The sequence below is a fragment of the Argentina anserina genome, chromosome 4 (genome assembly GCF_933775445.1).
Source record: "Argentina anserina chromosome 4, drPotAnse1.1, whole genome shotgun sequence".
NCBI classification, from domain to species: Eukaryota; Viridiplantae; Streptophyta; class Magnoliopsida; order Rosales; family Rosaceae; genus Argentina; species Argentina anserina.
Window position 1 is genome coordinate 2,270,173 of NC_065875.1, and position 15,104 is coordinate 2,285,276.

Consider the following 15,104-nt stretch of genomic DNA (forward strand, 5'->3'; position numbering starts at 1 on the left):
TAGTATATAGTTATAATATCAAGAAATATAAACTTTTAAATATAGTATTATTAACATATATAATATTTTATGTATAATTATTACAAAAAAGACATATAATTGATATATGTATAATATAGTATATGCATGTATAATATTTTATTTTTGGCGGGTTTTTACGGGCCTGGCATTGTAGACTTTTGGCGGGCCGGGCCTTGCGGGCTTTTGGCGTGCTGGGCCGGGCCGGGTTTCACACCTCTAAACTAAGCCCGACCCTCTACCCACAGAAGTGGAATTTAAAAGGGCTTTCTGGCGGGCCGGGACTGGTAAAAACCCATCGGGCTTGCGGGACTCCACGGACTTTTCCGATCCGTGGGCTTAATGATGAGGCGTAGTCTTGGGTTCAAATCCTACTATCAGTTGACAGATCCCCTCTTCTCGCAGTATGAATTGATTCCAGACACTTGAGTTACTTACTTTCTGATCACACAATCAGTGATTTCGAGTATCACCTACGATATTTCCAGTCGATATTTCCGCGGAGAACGGAATAGTATTCGTGTCCAAAGCCCTAGCTTCTAGAGTTCGTTGCTTTTTCCAGGCCGGAAAAGGGCTTATACTGCTCGGCTTTGTTTGATATGTTCATTCGGTACTAATACAAACTATAACTACATAAAAATGGAAGGGCCACTATAGAAGCTAGAAGTAGCCTATAATAGAGTAGTCGGCCTAACAAAACCGTCACGACAACATAAAATTTCCCGTTTGAATGTATCCCGTATGGAGCCATCGTCGCTTTCACCCGACATGCGGTCGGCCACCCCACCGGGTACCGACGCGCGATCAGGAATAGCCATGAGCGAAAGTGAAGTCTCGGAGGCTCGAGAATCTTTGTTTTACAAACACAGTAAACGGGTACCGTCCGCCATAGCTATTCAACGCTTGTGCAATGGAGGTCGCTCAGGAATAACTCCTTTTTTTGCGCCCCACGTTTGTAAAACTTCGATTATGCCTTCTATGTTTTCTTGTCTCATTTTTCTTCTACTTTTTCTTTTTCCCCCCAGTAGGAAAACTTCTCGTACTTTTTGTTTTCTTCACTCCATCAGATTTCTCCCTTTTAAGAAAATAGGATTTAATTACTTTAATATAGTAAACACCAAACACAATATTGGCAAAAAAAAACTCTTATAAGGGCCTAAATTAGCCTAGACAAAATTAAATTTCTAGATCCACCTCTGGTTGCATGTGTTTTAAATATTACGTACGACTGTTTTCTAAAAGAAACAATCTTGCAACTAAATAGAAGTAACATTACACCAATTTAAAAATGAAATAATCTTCATGGTAGTTAAACAGAAGCCAACAAGATCAAAAATATCAATCACATTATGTCTAACCATAACGCCCAAAATATCAATCAATGAATAAGCTTAGCTATGGCATATACTGAAATGCAGAGAAATAGAGCACAATGGTAATTGATTACAAACCTGAAGAGGATGACACGTTATCCATAGATTTCCAATTGTATGGGTGCAGCTTCTTCTTCTTCTAATTGTCACCATTGTTAACTCTGCCATTCATTCTACAATGGTGACCTTCACAATTAGGAAAAAGGAAAAATCAAATCTCCAAGATAGAACAAAGATAAATCGAAGCAAAAGGTCAGGAGAAAAATAAAGGCCGAGAAAAAAAATACAGAGGACGACAGCGAGGAACTTTTGTGTATCTGAAGAGGAGATGAGTTTTTGGAACGACACTCTCTTCAATAGTGTTTCAACTGAATAGGAGTGGGGGAGATAACTTCCCATGTAAACTAAAATTTCTACTCATTTGACCTGTTTTATCCTTTTGGTATTTGATTATATTTAAGAGGGGCAAAATGGTAAGAGATGCTTGCCAGTTCCATAAGGAAAAATACTTGTGTCCATACCAGTATGGACTTGTGCGTCCAAACTTCTCTTATTTCTATATATTTGGTAGTGTAAATACAAAATTTTAACCGTTCAATAGTTTTGTTAATCAATAAAGATCACTTTTGTAAAAAATCATTATAAACAAATATTGTTTACTTAGCCGATTGTATCAAACAAACAGACGGCTGATTATATGACTACAAACTTTCACAAATACCATTCATTTGTTTAACGTAATCGACTTAGTAAACGATTTTTGTTTCAATTCATATTTTACAGAGATGATCTTTATTGATTGATTAAACTTTTGAACAGTTAACATTATGAAGTCACACTACTAAAACTATAAAAATAAGAGAGGGTATGGACATCTACGTCCATACTGGTATGGATACTATGGATACAAGTATTTTGCTTAATTAATACTGATGATGTGTAAAAGCAAATGAGCTCCCCACCTCCATCCTCACACATGTCTTCTACCTTTAACCACATTAACCATGGTTACTCAATATAATTAATTTTATAAATCTTATCTTATCTGATCTTTTTTTTTTCTCTTCTTTTTTATTTTGAAAACAAAATATCAAATGCTAATAACTCATTCCAATTATGATCTTGTTTTGAATGGTTTTTAATTTTTTTTCTATGTTTACAGGATCAACTTGCAAAAATAAATAATCAAACTTGAATTGATTTTTTTTCGGAAGCTTGTTACTCTCTTTTTGAAAGAGAAAAAATTCTAAACTGAGCGTCGGTAAATATTAGACTTTGATTTTGTTTTTACTTCAATATTAAAATTTTTATTAAGATTTAATATTTTATTTAAAATAAAAAAGATAGATAAAATCATAAAATCATAAAATTAAGGGTGTGGCTATTGCCACCACACTATTTACTTTGTTCACCCTCTCTACTCATTTCACCCCACATTTTAAATTTAACATTATATTTGCTTACTTGACCCACTTATTTTTCTAAAACTGTCCTTAGATAACATATCAAATTGAAAAAGATAATTTTTAGAGAGAATCTTTCAATTAATTTACAGCAATATAAAATGAATGATACAGTTTTGAAATAGAATCATAATCTGATTCATATATTTCTTTCTTAGTTATATATTTCTTTTTAATTTATTCTAAAACAATTAAGTGTTTATCTAATATAAATGCCAAACAATTCATAGATTAACAACTTCGAGTTGTGAAAAAAAATCATACATTATCAACTTTGAGCAAGGAAAAAAGATTGATTTTGGTGTTAGAATTTTTATTTGTAATATTCACCAGGTATTATAAAAGATATTATTAAGTTAACAGTAATAATTCATGATTTGAATAACGAATATCATATGAATATCGAACAGAAAAGATGAAAATGTTCAATGAATAAGAGAGAAATGTTTTTAAATCGAGTGGAAAAGAATAATATTTCATGACAAATTAAGTATTTTTTTGTATACATATAATTAATTAATTATATATTTTAAAAAATTAATGTACTTAATAGTCATTTTGCATTTAATTAATATAATCTTTCAGTAATTGAAATATTTGTAGAGTGAACTAATGAGATAGTGGGGGACAATAGATTATATGTGTCAGATATGTGGGTAGGTAGTGATGGAAGTGGGGAAGTATGTGTGAGAGCAAATTTGCTTCCAATGATGATTGGAGAAGAAAACAGTAAAAATGAGTATTTGCATGTCATGACAGATAGTCAGTTAAACGAGTTAATTTAAATTGACCGCAAGTAATTGACATATTTTCAAGTATGTTGAAGCTTTAATTTTCTCAATGGACACCTGACTTTGTAGGTGCATGGTGAAATTGAAAGATTCCTAGGAACAGACAACACCTGCTCCACAATCAAACTGAAAATAATTTCCACCACTAACGAAGTCTAACTAAAACCCGCCAACACTTCCATTTTTCACTATTTTGAAAAACTAATTGCAGCTTGTGCTTAGCTTGTATAAGCACATTTGAAGGATACTAATAGAAGCAGACAAGGATACCAATAAAATACGTGTATATATATATAAGTTTAATTATTTTCTTTTTGGTGTTCATATCGTGATTCTCCACCAATCACATATTACTTTCCCACGCAAAATACTACGTACAAAATAAGGTTGGTTCGTACTTCCATCTTTTTCTGGTTGTTGTTAACTTGTTATTAAGATTTAAGAATCGGAAAACTAAATAAATATAGGCTAGAGAATTCGTAATATTCAAAGTGAGTACATTGGATGCTTTACATAAGAACAACATAGTACCTACTCGATCTCTAGAAGGACAACATGAAATCAAACAGAGTCTGGTATTACCCCATGGAATAGTGACCTATTCCATGAAAGTAGGGTTATAGCAGCTCTTATTTTACATATATCTCATGAAAGTAGTAATCTAATGATGATCTGATGATCAGGAGGGAGATGGAGGTTTGTGAGGGGAAGTTGGAGGCTTCTTCGCAAGAGTAGTTGGAGGTTTTAATTTCCTAGGCGGCTTGTGTGCATCCTCCTTCGCATTCTCTGCAAGGTGACGATCGTGATGTGGTGGGCGCTCTCCTTTACCCTTCGGTGACTTGTGTTCTGGGAATGGCTTATGTTCTTCATTTTTATCAAGCGGGGTTGGCGGATTGTGTTTTGGGGGTGGCTTCTTTCCTTTAGAAGACTTACCATCTAACTCGGTGGAAGCAGACGTCTCGAGCAAACGGCGTCCGGTGTTTTGTTCATGAGGTGGTTTGTGCTTTGGTGGTGGCTTATCACCCTTGTGAGGCTCATTACTTGGATGTCCTGGTTTGTGCTCTGGTGGTGGCTTCTCTCCCTTCTTAGGCTCATTGTGATGTTGTGGTGGCTTCTCTCCCTCGGAAGGTTTTCCATCAGTCTCTAACAAGCGGTGGTCATGAGGTGGCTTGTGCTTTTGTGGTGGCTTCTCTCCCTTATGTTCATTGTGGTCTTGTGGTGGTTTCTCTCCCTTGGAAGGTTTTCCTTCTAACTCTAACAACTGATGTTCATGAGGTGGTTTGTGCTTGGGTGGTGACTTCTCTCCCCTGTGATGTTGACCGTGCTCTTGTGGCGACTTCTCTCCTTTGGTAGGTTTTCCATCCAACTCCAGCAATTGGTGTTCATGAGGTGGCTTGTGCTTTGGTGGTGGCTTCTCTCCCTTGGAGGGCTTCCCATCTAGCTCTAACAATTGGTGTTCATGAGGTGGTTTGTGCTTTGGCGGTGGCTTCTCTCCCTTGTGAGGTCCGTTGTGCTCTTGTGGTGGCTTCACTCCCTTGGAGGGCTTTCCATCCACCTCCGACAATTGGTGTTCATGAGGTGGCTTGTGTTTTGGTGGTGAATTCTGACCCTTTGGTGGCTTACCATCCAACTCCGTGGAGGAAGACTCTAACAAACGACGTCCAATGTGTTTTTCATGAGGAGGTTTGTGCTCATGACCCTTGTGAGGTTTCTCGCAAGGATTTCCTTTGTGCTCCTGTGGTGACTTTTCTCCGTTAAAAGGTTTTGCATCTGTCTCCAACAACCGGTGCTCGTGAGGTGGCTTGTGTTCCGGCGGTGGCTTCTCCCCCTTACCCTTCGGAGGTTGATCACGAGGGGTTGATGGCTTGTGCTCGGGGAGTGGCTCTTTCTTACTTAATGTGGTTGGAGGCTTGTGTTTAGGGGGTTGGGGTGACTTCTGAATGTGAGAGACTTCCACCATTAGGGGGTGGTGGATGGGTGGTTTGTGGTGGCCCGATGGATGAGTAGGAGGCTTATGAAATGGTGGTTTATGATGATCATCGTGTTGATCAGCAACAGTGGCAGTGGTAGTGAAAACCACTACTGCAAGAAGAAACAGAAGCAGATAGTTGGAAGCTGCAGGCATTGTGTATGTTTTGGGTTCGTTTGGAAACTAGGAGTGAGTGGCGTTTTATAGTGAAGGGGTTGCCTCAAAACTGGTGTCACGAGTGATGTCATGGTGTAATACTGTTGTAATATAACAAATGGCAATGGGTCCTTATGTCGAGTTGAAAGGTCTGACAATTTTATGTTCATACAATGTAAGAAGCGTTCACAACTCACATGCATGCAACAATTAGTAGTTTATGTCTTATGAACACTCACTGATCAAGAAGACCCGTATACCTTCTAATCGATAATAGAAGCATTCTCTTTTTTATCGAACATAGGTAGCCTAGCTAGCTTTGCTAATTTCCATCCATAGTGACCAAAAACACGTATAGAACTGATTAAATATTGAAGACGTATAGCTAAATAAATGATTTGCATGTGGATGAGTAGAATGAATGATTTGGCGTGCGAGTCAAACAGTGGAGGAATTTGGGGAAGAGATTTCATTCTGTAACGTCAAGCCAATCAAGGTTTGGCCAAAAAACCTAGTTGTTTGTACGTCGGTGCATGTGGTGCGATTTGTGTGTGTGTGAAAGCATGTATATGGTTCTGTGGTTATCTTTGTACTTCACAGATTCTTTAGATTTTAGTAATTTTCCTTGTTCATTCTTTTAATTTGTATTATTAATATTATTATGTACGATTATAATTACTTGTTAACTTCCCTCTAGATTTTCTATATCAGTACTCAAAGACGGAACCACATGTAAGGCTATTAGGACTATAGTTCTATTGAAAAACACCCGTTAATATTACCTAGTATATATGTTATATGTTCAAATGTTTGAGTTAGTCGAGTTGGCTAACTGTCAATTTTAAATTTAGCCATACCAAGTGGTGTTGGATTTCTTTACATTTTTTTCTTCTTCCTCTTCCTTCCCAATTTTTCTCCTTTTTGTCTACTATAGAGTTTTATTGTTTTTTTTTCATTCCTTTTCTTTCTTCTTCCTCTTCCTTTACAGTTCTTTTCCCTTAAATTTTTTTTTCTATCCTTAATTCCTTATACTTTACAATTTTGTCTATTATTTTCTATCTCTAAATTATATATTAATTTATTTGTATTATCTCCCCATTTATTTCTATTATCTTTCTTTAGTTACAACATATTATTTATATATTTTTTAGGTATTTAGTTTTATATAAATTTTTTTTGACTAAAATTAGCGCTACTCACTTTTCAATCTTGGTTCCGCTCCTGTCATACTCCCAATATTTGCAGGTCTTCTTTTTTATTGTAATCTTAATTAGCGTGGACATGCATGCATATACGAAATGATCAAGTCTAATTCCTCGATCTTTAAAAGTGACTCATGGGAAACATTGGCGTCATGAGACATGTCATTGTGCATTACTGCATTTGGATATCTCTATAATCGAGTGTTTTGCACCCCATTTTTTGTGCTGAAAAGGTTGACGACTGAAGTGTTCAATTTTTTCCAGTTACATATACACGCTCTTGTGGCAAAAGAGATCACAATAAAAATTTAATCTACACTTTGCAAAAGCAATGTGAAAGTACACTGCCTTATCGATCGATAACTACTTTCAATCACATGGAAGATAGATTTTGTATGTCCGTAGAATTAGCTTGATTCTCGTACCTGGTAGAGTGCTGACTTGGGCGGAAAGATCAACAATGATTAAGCTAAGATATCGTTTAGTTTATTACTTTCATTTGCAATACATTTGGTAGCCCACAATGGTGTTTCATCTTTTCCCACTTAGGCTGATCACGATTATATTAATTAAGCAATCGTTATGGGATTAGTACATCCCTCTCAACACTATTGATCTAAGATCGAGTCTTCAAATTCAGTCCAAACAATGTCCTAGCAGAACGTAAGGGCCGGAGATTGGAACAAAACCACGCATCCAGCTATGATATAGTACGATGACTAAAACGAGCGTGTTAAAATTTATTACGAACGACTGTATACATTTCTGGTACAAAATGAAAAGGTTTGTCAAAGGTACACTGTTGTATGCTTTACAACCTAAAATTCTTTAGTGACACTTGATTTTACTTCTCTAACTACACGCGTGAATAATGACGAACATATGATTTCATAATATAGTGTCATATAGAGTTTTATCTAAAAGAAAAGTGGATCCTTAACTAAAATGTTTATATGGTCTGCGATAAATGTGTATAGGATGAGAGGCCCTGCATTATTGCACGGTCGATCACTGGTCATGTGGCTGGTTTCGCTACAAACTTCTTCATTTTTGTCGTGATCCTTTTCGACTTGTCTTCTGAATCTTCCCTATTCCTGCATGTTGACTCTTTACTTGACTCTGCCGTCGTGTTACTCGTCTAAGTACGAAAAGTATGGAAATTAACCCAAGTGCCTAAGGAAATAACTACTAGCCTCGTACCCGTGCGATGCACGTGTTTTGATCACACATGTTACAGAATTTTATTTGAAGTGTATTCTAGAATGACAATCTTTTTATGTAATTTTATTTCATACGAAAGATAATTTTAGTAAAACACATTAATGAAACATTTATATTTTTACATAATTATCTTTCTGTCTATGTGGGATGAAAAATTACAGAATAATATATTTGACAGTTCACATTTTGCCGAAACTTTTAGGTGCACCTTTTATGGTAGTAGATATATATTCCCTTACGTGGCCCTATAACATAAACCAACGTTTGATCTCTTACATAAGCCTGAAACTCAAAACAAAAGTTTCGCTGAATTAAATGCACACACACATTACATACTATATACTATTTTTGAGTTAGGTCGGTGCATTGTAGCTAAGCATTGTTCCTATGCTCGAGCCGAAGTTACGTTTTTGCCTTCAATTGCGTGATAATTGCAGCTCTGCCATTCCCTCAAATATAAAACTTTTCTCTACTCTCGCTCTCTGTGCTTCACTCTCCATCCCGAAGCTTCCAAGAAAATTTGGATTCTATCTACAATCCATCTGAATCATGACGGATAGAGAGGAAGAAAAAATAGAGGCGGCGGGTGGCGAACATGTAAGCTTTTATCTGTTCATTCAAAAAAGTTACAACACTCAGGGAAGAAATTGGCTTGTTTTCTCAATTTCAAGTCATAATTTACTACTTATTTTCCTTAATTTCTTCTAACGCTAAGAAGAACTTGATTTGCTTGGCACGACACGGGAGAACGATGACCAGCCCACCTCTGCTTTTTGCACTCGGGCCCTCTCTTTGTTCTCTTTGCAATCTACTCTGCCTTTAGAGACGAAAACAATTGGATGTTTTCTTCGATTTCATTCGTGCCTTCCGTGTTCTTCCTTTATAACCCGATAAGTTGTCATGGCCAAATTAAGGATATCGTTCCAAGAGAAAACCATCATCACTGCTCTGCTAAATGGTATGTGATGAAGGAATTCATTTTTCTTTCTAGGGTTTTGTTTGATTTCAGTTTTGATTTTGGGTTTTTTTATGTTGCATGTCTTCTTTCCTGTTGAGATAAAAGTAAGTAATACAATCGGAGACGCGTGCAAGAATTTCAGGACGGACCAGAAGTCTTATGGTGATTGGTGAGTTACGAAGAAATCAAAACTTCACGTCAATGTTCACCAGATTCGCTATTCTTATTTGTTTTGTGTTTAAGGTTTATGTGGTTTGAACTTTGAATGTCGATTTTGGGTTTTTATACATTAATGTATTTGTTTTCAAGATTAATAGCAGAATCAGAGACGTGAGAAAGAATTTCAGGACAAACCGATCTTGAAGGCTCTGGTAATTAGTTATCAGTGTGTTCTTAGGAAATTCATTTCTTTTAGCTTTATTTAGTTTCTACTTTGATTATGGTATGGTCTAATGAATCCGCTTTCTTAATTATGCAGATCTCCCTATTTATTTGACTAAGATTCAGAAGATAGGATTGTAATTCTGAAAGTAAGAGGCAAAATATACAAAACAGGAGGAGGATTTCCGAACAGAAGGGACGAAAAAAAGAGAGAAAGGAATGCACAATCTTTAGACGTAAAAAAAAAACCGGCAGGCACGATCTCCACATAGACGAATGAGTACATCAACACCCATTCAACACCCATCACTCTCCAAATTTATAGTTCCTAAGAAAATTGGTATCGGCTGAGGTAAAACTTCATGTTTGGTTCTTGATAGTGTTGAATGCTTTCTTAATTATGCAGATCTCCCTATTTATTTGACTAAGATTCAGAAGATAGGATTGTAATTCTGAAAGTAAGAGGCAAAATATACAAAACAGGAGGAGGATTTCCGAACAGAAGGGACGAAAAAAAGAGAGAAAGGAATGCACAATCTTTAGACGTAAAAAAAAACCGGCAGGCACGATCTCCACATAGACGAATGAGTACATCAACACCCATTCAACACCCATCACTCTCCAAATTTATAGTTCCTAAGAAAATTGGTATCGGCTGAGGTAAAACTTCATGTTTGGTTCTTGATAGTGTTGAATTCCATTGATACTGTTTCGTTCTGATGCTTGAGCAATTGATTTCAATTTTCGTTCTTAATAGTGTACTCCATCTGAATTTCTGGTTAAAGTTTGCAGAACTACATGCTGCATCTGAAATTCTGAATTGGTTTTGTTTTGGGTTTGTGCAGATGGACAGATTCACGTACGTACGTATAGCACCCATACATCTATCTATCAAGCTAGTACAAAACTATGGACATGCATGCACTAATTACAGTACTACTCTACCGGTGAGTAAGAAAGGATTTGAGGATGCATCAAACCCGGAACCCAGCCATATTATGCATTAATTCATCGATGGCATTCAGATTATGCATCACGAGAAATAAAAAGTGAAAATAGCTATAGTGAAACCAACAGAAAGGGTAGAGAAAGCAAATCCTCCATGCTTATAAATATCGTAACTCATGCTTTATCTGCATAATTAATCTTACTAATAAAGAGTAAGCAGATAAAACTATTGCATGCATTATACACTAACCGATTTTGCTAGATATTCTCACCAATTGTTGAACAATCTTCGCAATTCCGTGAGGAAATTAGCCAAGATAAAGTCGAATTCATGCACTATAGATTTACTTACACTACTACAAAAATAGCGATACACAATAGTGAATTACAGTTGTCTGATGGTCAGTCAAACCATTGTATGTTCAACTCTTGTGTGATTGAAAATGGCCTATCAGTCACACAACTGTGGATCACCGTTGTGTGATGCTCGGCAGTTCCTCGACAGCTCGATATTGTTGGGCTCTATCATACAACAAACATGTTTTGCGACATATTGAATTTGTTGTATCTTTGTGAATCAGGCAACGAACTATAAACCTGAGTTTCATTGTGTGTTTGGAACTTGTACAACAAAGATTTTAATAGGCTTTATTGTGTGAAGATGGACCTCGGCATGATGGTCGAAAGAGGCGCTCGGCAATTGGCTCATCAGACAGCTAACATAGTTGTGTGAAATATATCATACAACTAATGTAAACTTGAGCTCTATTGTGTGTTTGTCATTGTACGACAAAGAACTTATTGAAATTTGTTGTGAAAGAGTAGATTGAGACAACAAACATCTTGTGGATCATTGTTGTATGGTTAGTTATCATGCAACAAATGTGTTGAGTTGTTTTGTTGTGGAGGCTTCTCCCAAACAACAAAACTCAATATCCCTTTTGTTGTATGTTTGCTTATTTTGCCATAGACAATTGATTGAAATGTTTTGTGCTATTTTATCCCACAACAAAATTTAGTATCCCTTTTAATGTATGGTTGCTTAGTATGCAACAAATAATTAATTAAAATGGGTTGTGTGTCTTTTCATCCCACAACTAAGCAAAAGTGGTACCTTTTGCACTTAGTTGTTTGAATATACATAAGACAACAGAGTTTTTGAAGCCTATTGTTGTGCCAAATATTGTTCATATGGTACATAAATCATGAAAACCAATTCCAAAAGCAGTGACAATATATAATCACACCAAATGATCCATAATGTCAAACCAAAAATTATAATGTCATAGCATTAGAACAAATACCCTAATATCCAATAAAAGATCATAATGTCATAGCATTAGAACATTACCCTAGCTAATATTCAACATCAAATGTGCCCAAACTAAACCGAATAAAGATCAATGTACTAGTAATATACACATGGAGCATTCCCATAGCTAAGACCAAATTAAAGTTGTCCAATTCTTAGCTATTGAATGAAAAAGTTATACCGGCATTTCTTCCAAAAACAGAACCAATCACAAGCTCATAGAGATACTTTGCGACAAGAAATGCAGCCCACTCCTCTCTCATCTTATCGACATCAGCCTTTGTGTAAGCAAGAGTGGTCCTCCGCTCCCATTGAAAAAGCATAGAGTATAATGCATGTTCATTGATACTTTTTTTTTGGTCAATTCACTGAAGTTCACTTAAAGAGGGAAAATGCCAAACAGAGGAACAAACTTAAGTTGTAGGAATTTAACAACAGGAGTGAACAAGAATTGCAAGAATTGTAAATGGCAGAATAGAAAAGAAATATAGAAATACTGATATTGGTTTTTCATTCATACTCCAAAATTAGGCAGAAGAAAGAAAAACAACAAGTGAGCACAAACAACTTTAGGCGTACCTTGGTTGTAAAAGACATTTTCTTATCATTGATGATATCTCTCATATATAGCATGACAAATTAGCCACACTGCACATGGTTTGGTTGTTTATAAATACCCTAATATGAAAACTAAATTATTCTAAGCTATCTATAACCAATACATATTGCAAAAGTCCACAAACAAAAACATAAAGCCATGCTAAAATATTGCAAGTAATAATGAAAATAATGCACAAAGTCACATACCATCATAGGTGTCCACTGAGGTGTGTCTTTGCCTTTTCTCTTCTTGCCCTCATTGTACATTTGCATTGCCCTAAAATAGAGCAAACACAGTATCAGATCTGTAGGGAAAAACATTCCGATTGAAAAAACAAAGAGCCTAGATTTATTTACCGATTCACAAGTGGCTTCCATTCACCAGTAGCTGGAAGTCACCTATACAAGGGATCGAGGTAGTAGACAGCTTCTTCCTCAGGATTTACAACAGTTAGCACCCAATGATCTCTACATTTATAAGATAATATTGACTATTAACTTCAGCAACGACAACTAACATTTGCGAATGACTATGAGACTTAGTTAACAAATAACTTACCCCATATGGTAGCAGAAAAAGCTGTCCAGGCCTATGAGTTATTTATCACTGCCTTTGCTTGGCGGTAGTGGTATATTTCTACAAAGTAAAGGGATCAGGGGCGGATCCAGCCCAGGTGAAATTTCTGCTCAGAAAAAAAAACCCAATCCTTTATTAAAAAAACAATTAAACTAATCGATTGTACGAGGTCCCTCTCATTCTCTCTCAGACGTCTTTCTTTTGTTCTTCAGCTCTTCCCTCTACTCGACTACTTTTCTTTTAAATTATTCAAGCCCGTCACCACCACTCCTTGTCGCCGCACTGCCGAAGGCCCGACCGCCCGAAGTTCTCTCAGCTCTCATCTACAGTTCTATCGTTCTATTTGTAGAACGACATGCTTAGCTCTTCTCCAATTCTCCTCTAATTTCTTTTAAAATTGAATCAAATACTGATTAAAATAATTAAATACTGATTATTGAATGATTAGATACTGAAATTTAGTGAGTATATGAGTTTTTTTTTTCACTTTGTTGGTTAAACATATCTTATTGAAAATTTGGAATATGATTATATGAAATTGGGTGTTAGTATATTAGTCTTGTTACTGTCTTACTGAATGGTTGAATGAGATTATGATTAGAGATTGAGTATTTTATTTGTTTATTTGGGTTTGTTAATATTGTAGGGAATTAGTATTGGTATATGAGTGTGTTAGTTAAACTATCGATTTAAAATTATTGAAAATTTGGTGGTATGTTAGAGAATGGTCGAATGAGAGATTGAGTATCTCCCTATTTGGGTTTGTTTGTTAGTCAATAACTTAAGATTATAGGGAATTAGGTAATGATATGAATATTTAGGTTTAATTGACCTTTAATTATATGAATTTCATACACTCTATGTTGTAAACCTGAAATTTTTTTTTTACCTTCGGCCAAAGTTGTAGTCCACCCCATAAAATCATATGTCTGACCTTGAAATTAGCCAAGATGACATTTTAATCCTGGATCCGCCACTAAAAGGGATTACTCTATCTTATTGCAACTTTCCGTGTCAATAAGTTTCAAATTAGAGTCAAAAATCTCAACTGATCGACAAATCGAGAGTAACACTGCAATGTACGAAGTCTAGTGAATTTGAATATTAGCTGAAATTTATAAGATGAAATTAGACGTCGTTGAGAAGAATTATAAAACGGTGGGAACTTCCTTTTCTCCCAAACTCTGAGTCTAATTTTTATCGTTGGCACTTGGCAATTCATGCTGCATTATTGCAGTTTTCCAATTAGTGGGGAGCCAGATGGCGCAATATACGTACCATTAAACAGAGCCTAATATAAAGTTTGATTCAGTATAAACTATAAAGGACACAATTACAATGCAATATGGATCCATGTGTTGAGCACATGAGCGAACGACAATACTGTATGGTCTGAGACCCGAAAGAAATTAAGAAAGAGAAATATATGATTTAGTTAGACGCAGAAGCACAAGTGTCAACACAATGGAGGCACTATAATAACTGCTATAAAAGGCCAGCACCCTTCACCGGTTGGGCGCTCAAGCTCACACTAGCTGAAGCACAATGTCCTCCTCCAAATTCCTTGTGGTCTTTCTTTTACTGGGTGTGCTGCTTCTGATCACCACCATTTCCTCCCTTGCTGATCACGACGATGAACATAAGAAGCCTCTCCAAAAACCACCACGCGGTCCACACCGGCCTCCATCTCCCGAGGAGTTGACGTAGCTCTGACACGGGCGATTTTAGCCGGGAAGCCTCCTAAAGGACCAGCAAATCCACCACCCAAAAAGAAGCCACCCGCGTCCTAGCTACTTGATGGCAAAGACGACGGACACAACCCACCACATAAGCCACCGCACAAACCTCCTACATCAAACTAAAATTTAGAGAGGCACGCATGCATGCATGCCTTGAGCATATTATGCTAAGTTCGGACGTCATATATCAATATATAATTATATATGTAAGAAATAAAGAGGGGGATGTGAATCATGTGATCATGCACCATGCCTGGCCTTTCATTTGTATATCTGGTTTGTCCGAGCTGAGTAACTGATCGGTTCGATTACTCGAGATCAATATTAACCCTGTAAGCATCGTTAGTAGTATAAAGCAAGAGGGTATCGTTCACAAACCGGGGATCCAACCAGGGT

The 15,104-nt window shown here is 36.4% G+C and overlaps 1 protein-coding gene and 1 long non-coding RNA gene across 5 annotated transcripts; one reads left to right on the top strand and one right to left on the bottom strand.

Annotated features, from left to right (window-relative positions):
- Positions 1-4,109: 4,109 nt before the first annotated feature.
- On the bottom strand, positions 4,110-5,772 carry LOC126792548 (early nodulin-75-like). The gene has a single exon (XM_050518954.1). It carries the CDS (start codon positions 5,768-5,770, stop codon positions 4,325-4,327), a length of 1,446 nt encoding a protein of 481 aa, XP_050374911.1. The 5' UTR covers positions 5,771-5,772; the 3' UTR covers positions 4,110-4,324.
- A 2,991-nt stretch (positions 5,773-8,763) lies between these two features.
- On the top strand, positions 8,764-11,559 carry LOC126792577 (uncharacterized). 4 transcript variants are annotated; one of them, XR_007671932.1, is made up of 7 exons: positions 8,765-9,151; positions 9,257-9,320; positions 9,461-9,522; positions 9,630-9,884; positions 10,016-10,192; positions 10,378-10,479; positions 11,062-11,559. It is a non-coding gene; the product is annotated as an uncharacterized LOC126792577 (long non-coding RNA). The 4 variants fall into 4 exon arrangements; XR_007671931.1 differs by having other exon boundaries at positions 8,765-9,320; positions 11,142-11,559; XR_007671929.1 differs by having other exon boundaries at positions 8,766-9,320; positions 11,062-11,558.
- The last annotated feature ends 3,545 nt before the right edge of the window (positions 11,560-15,104 follow it).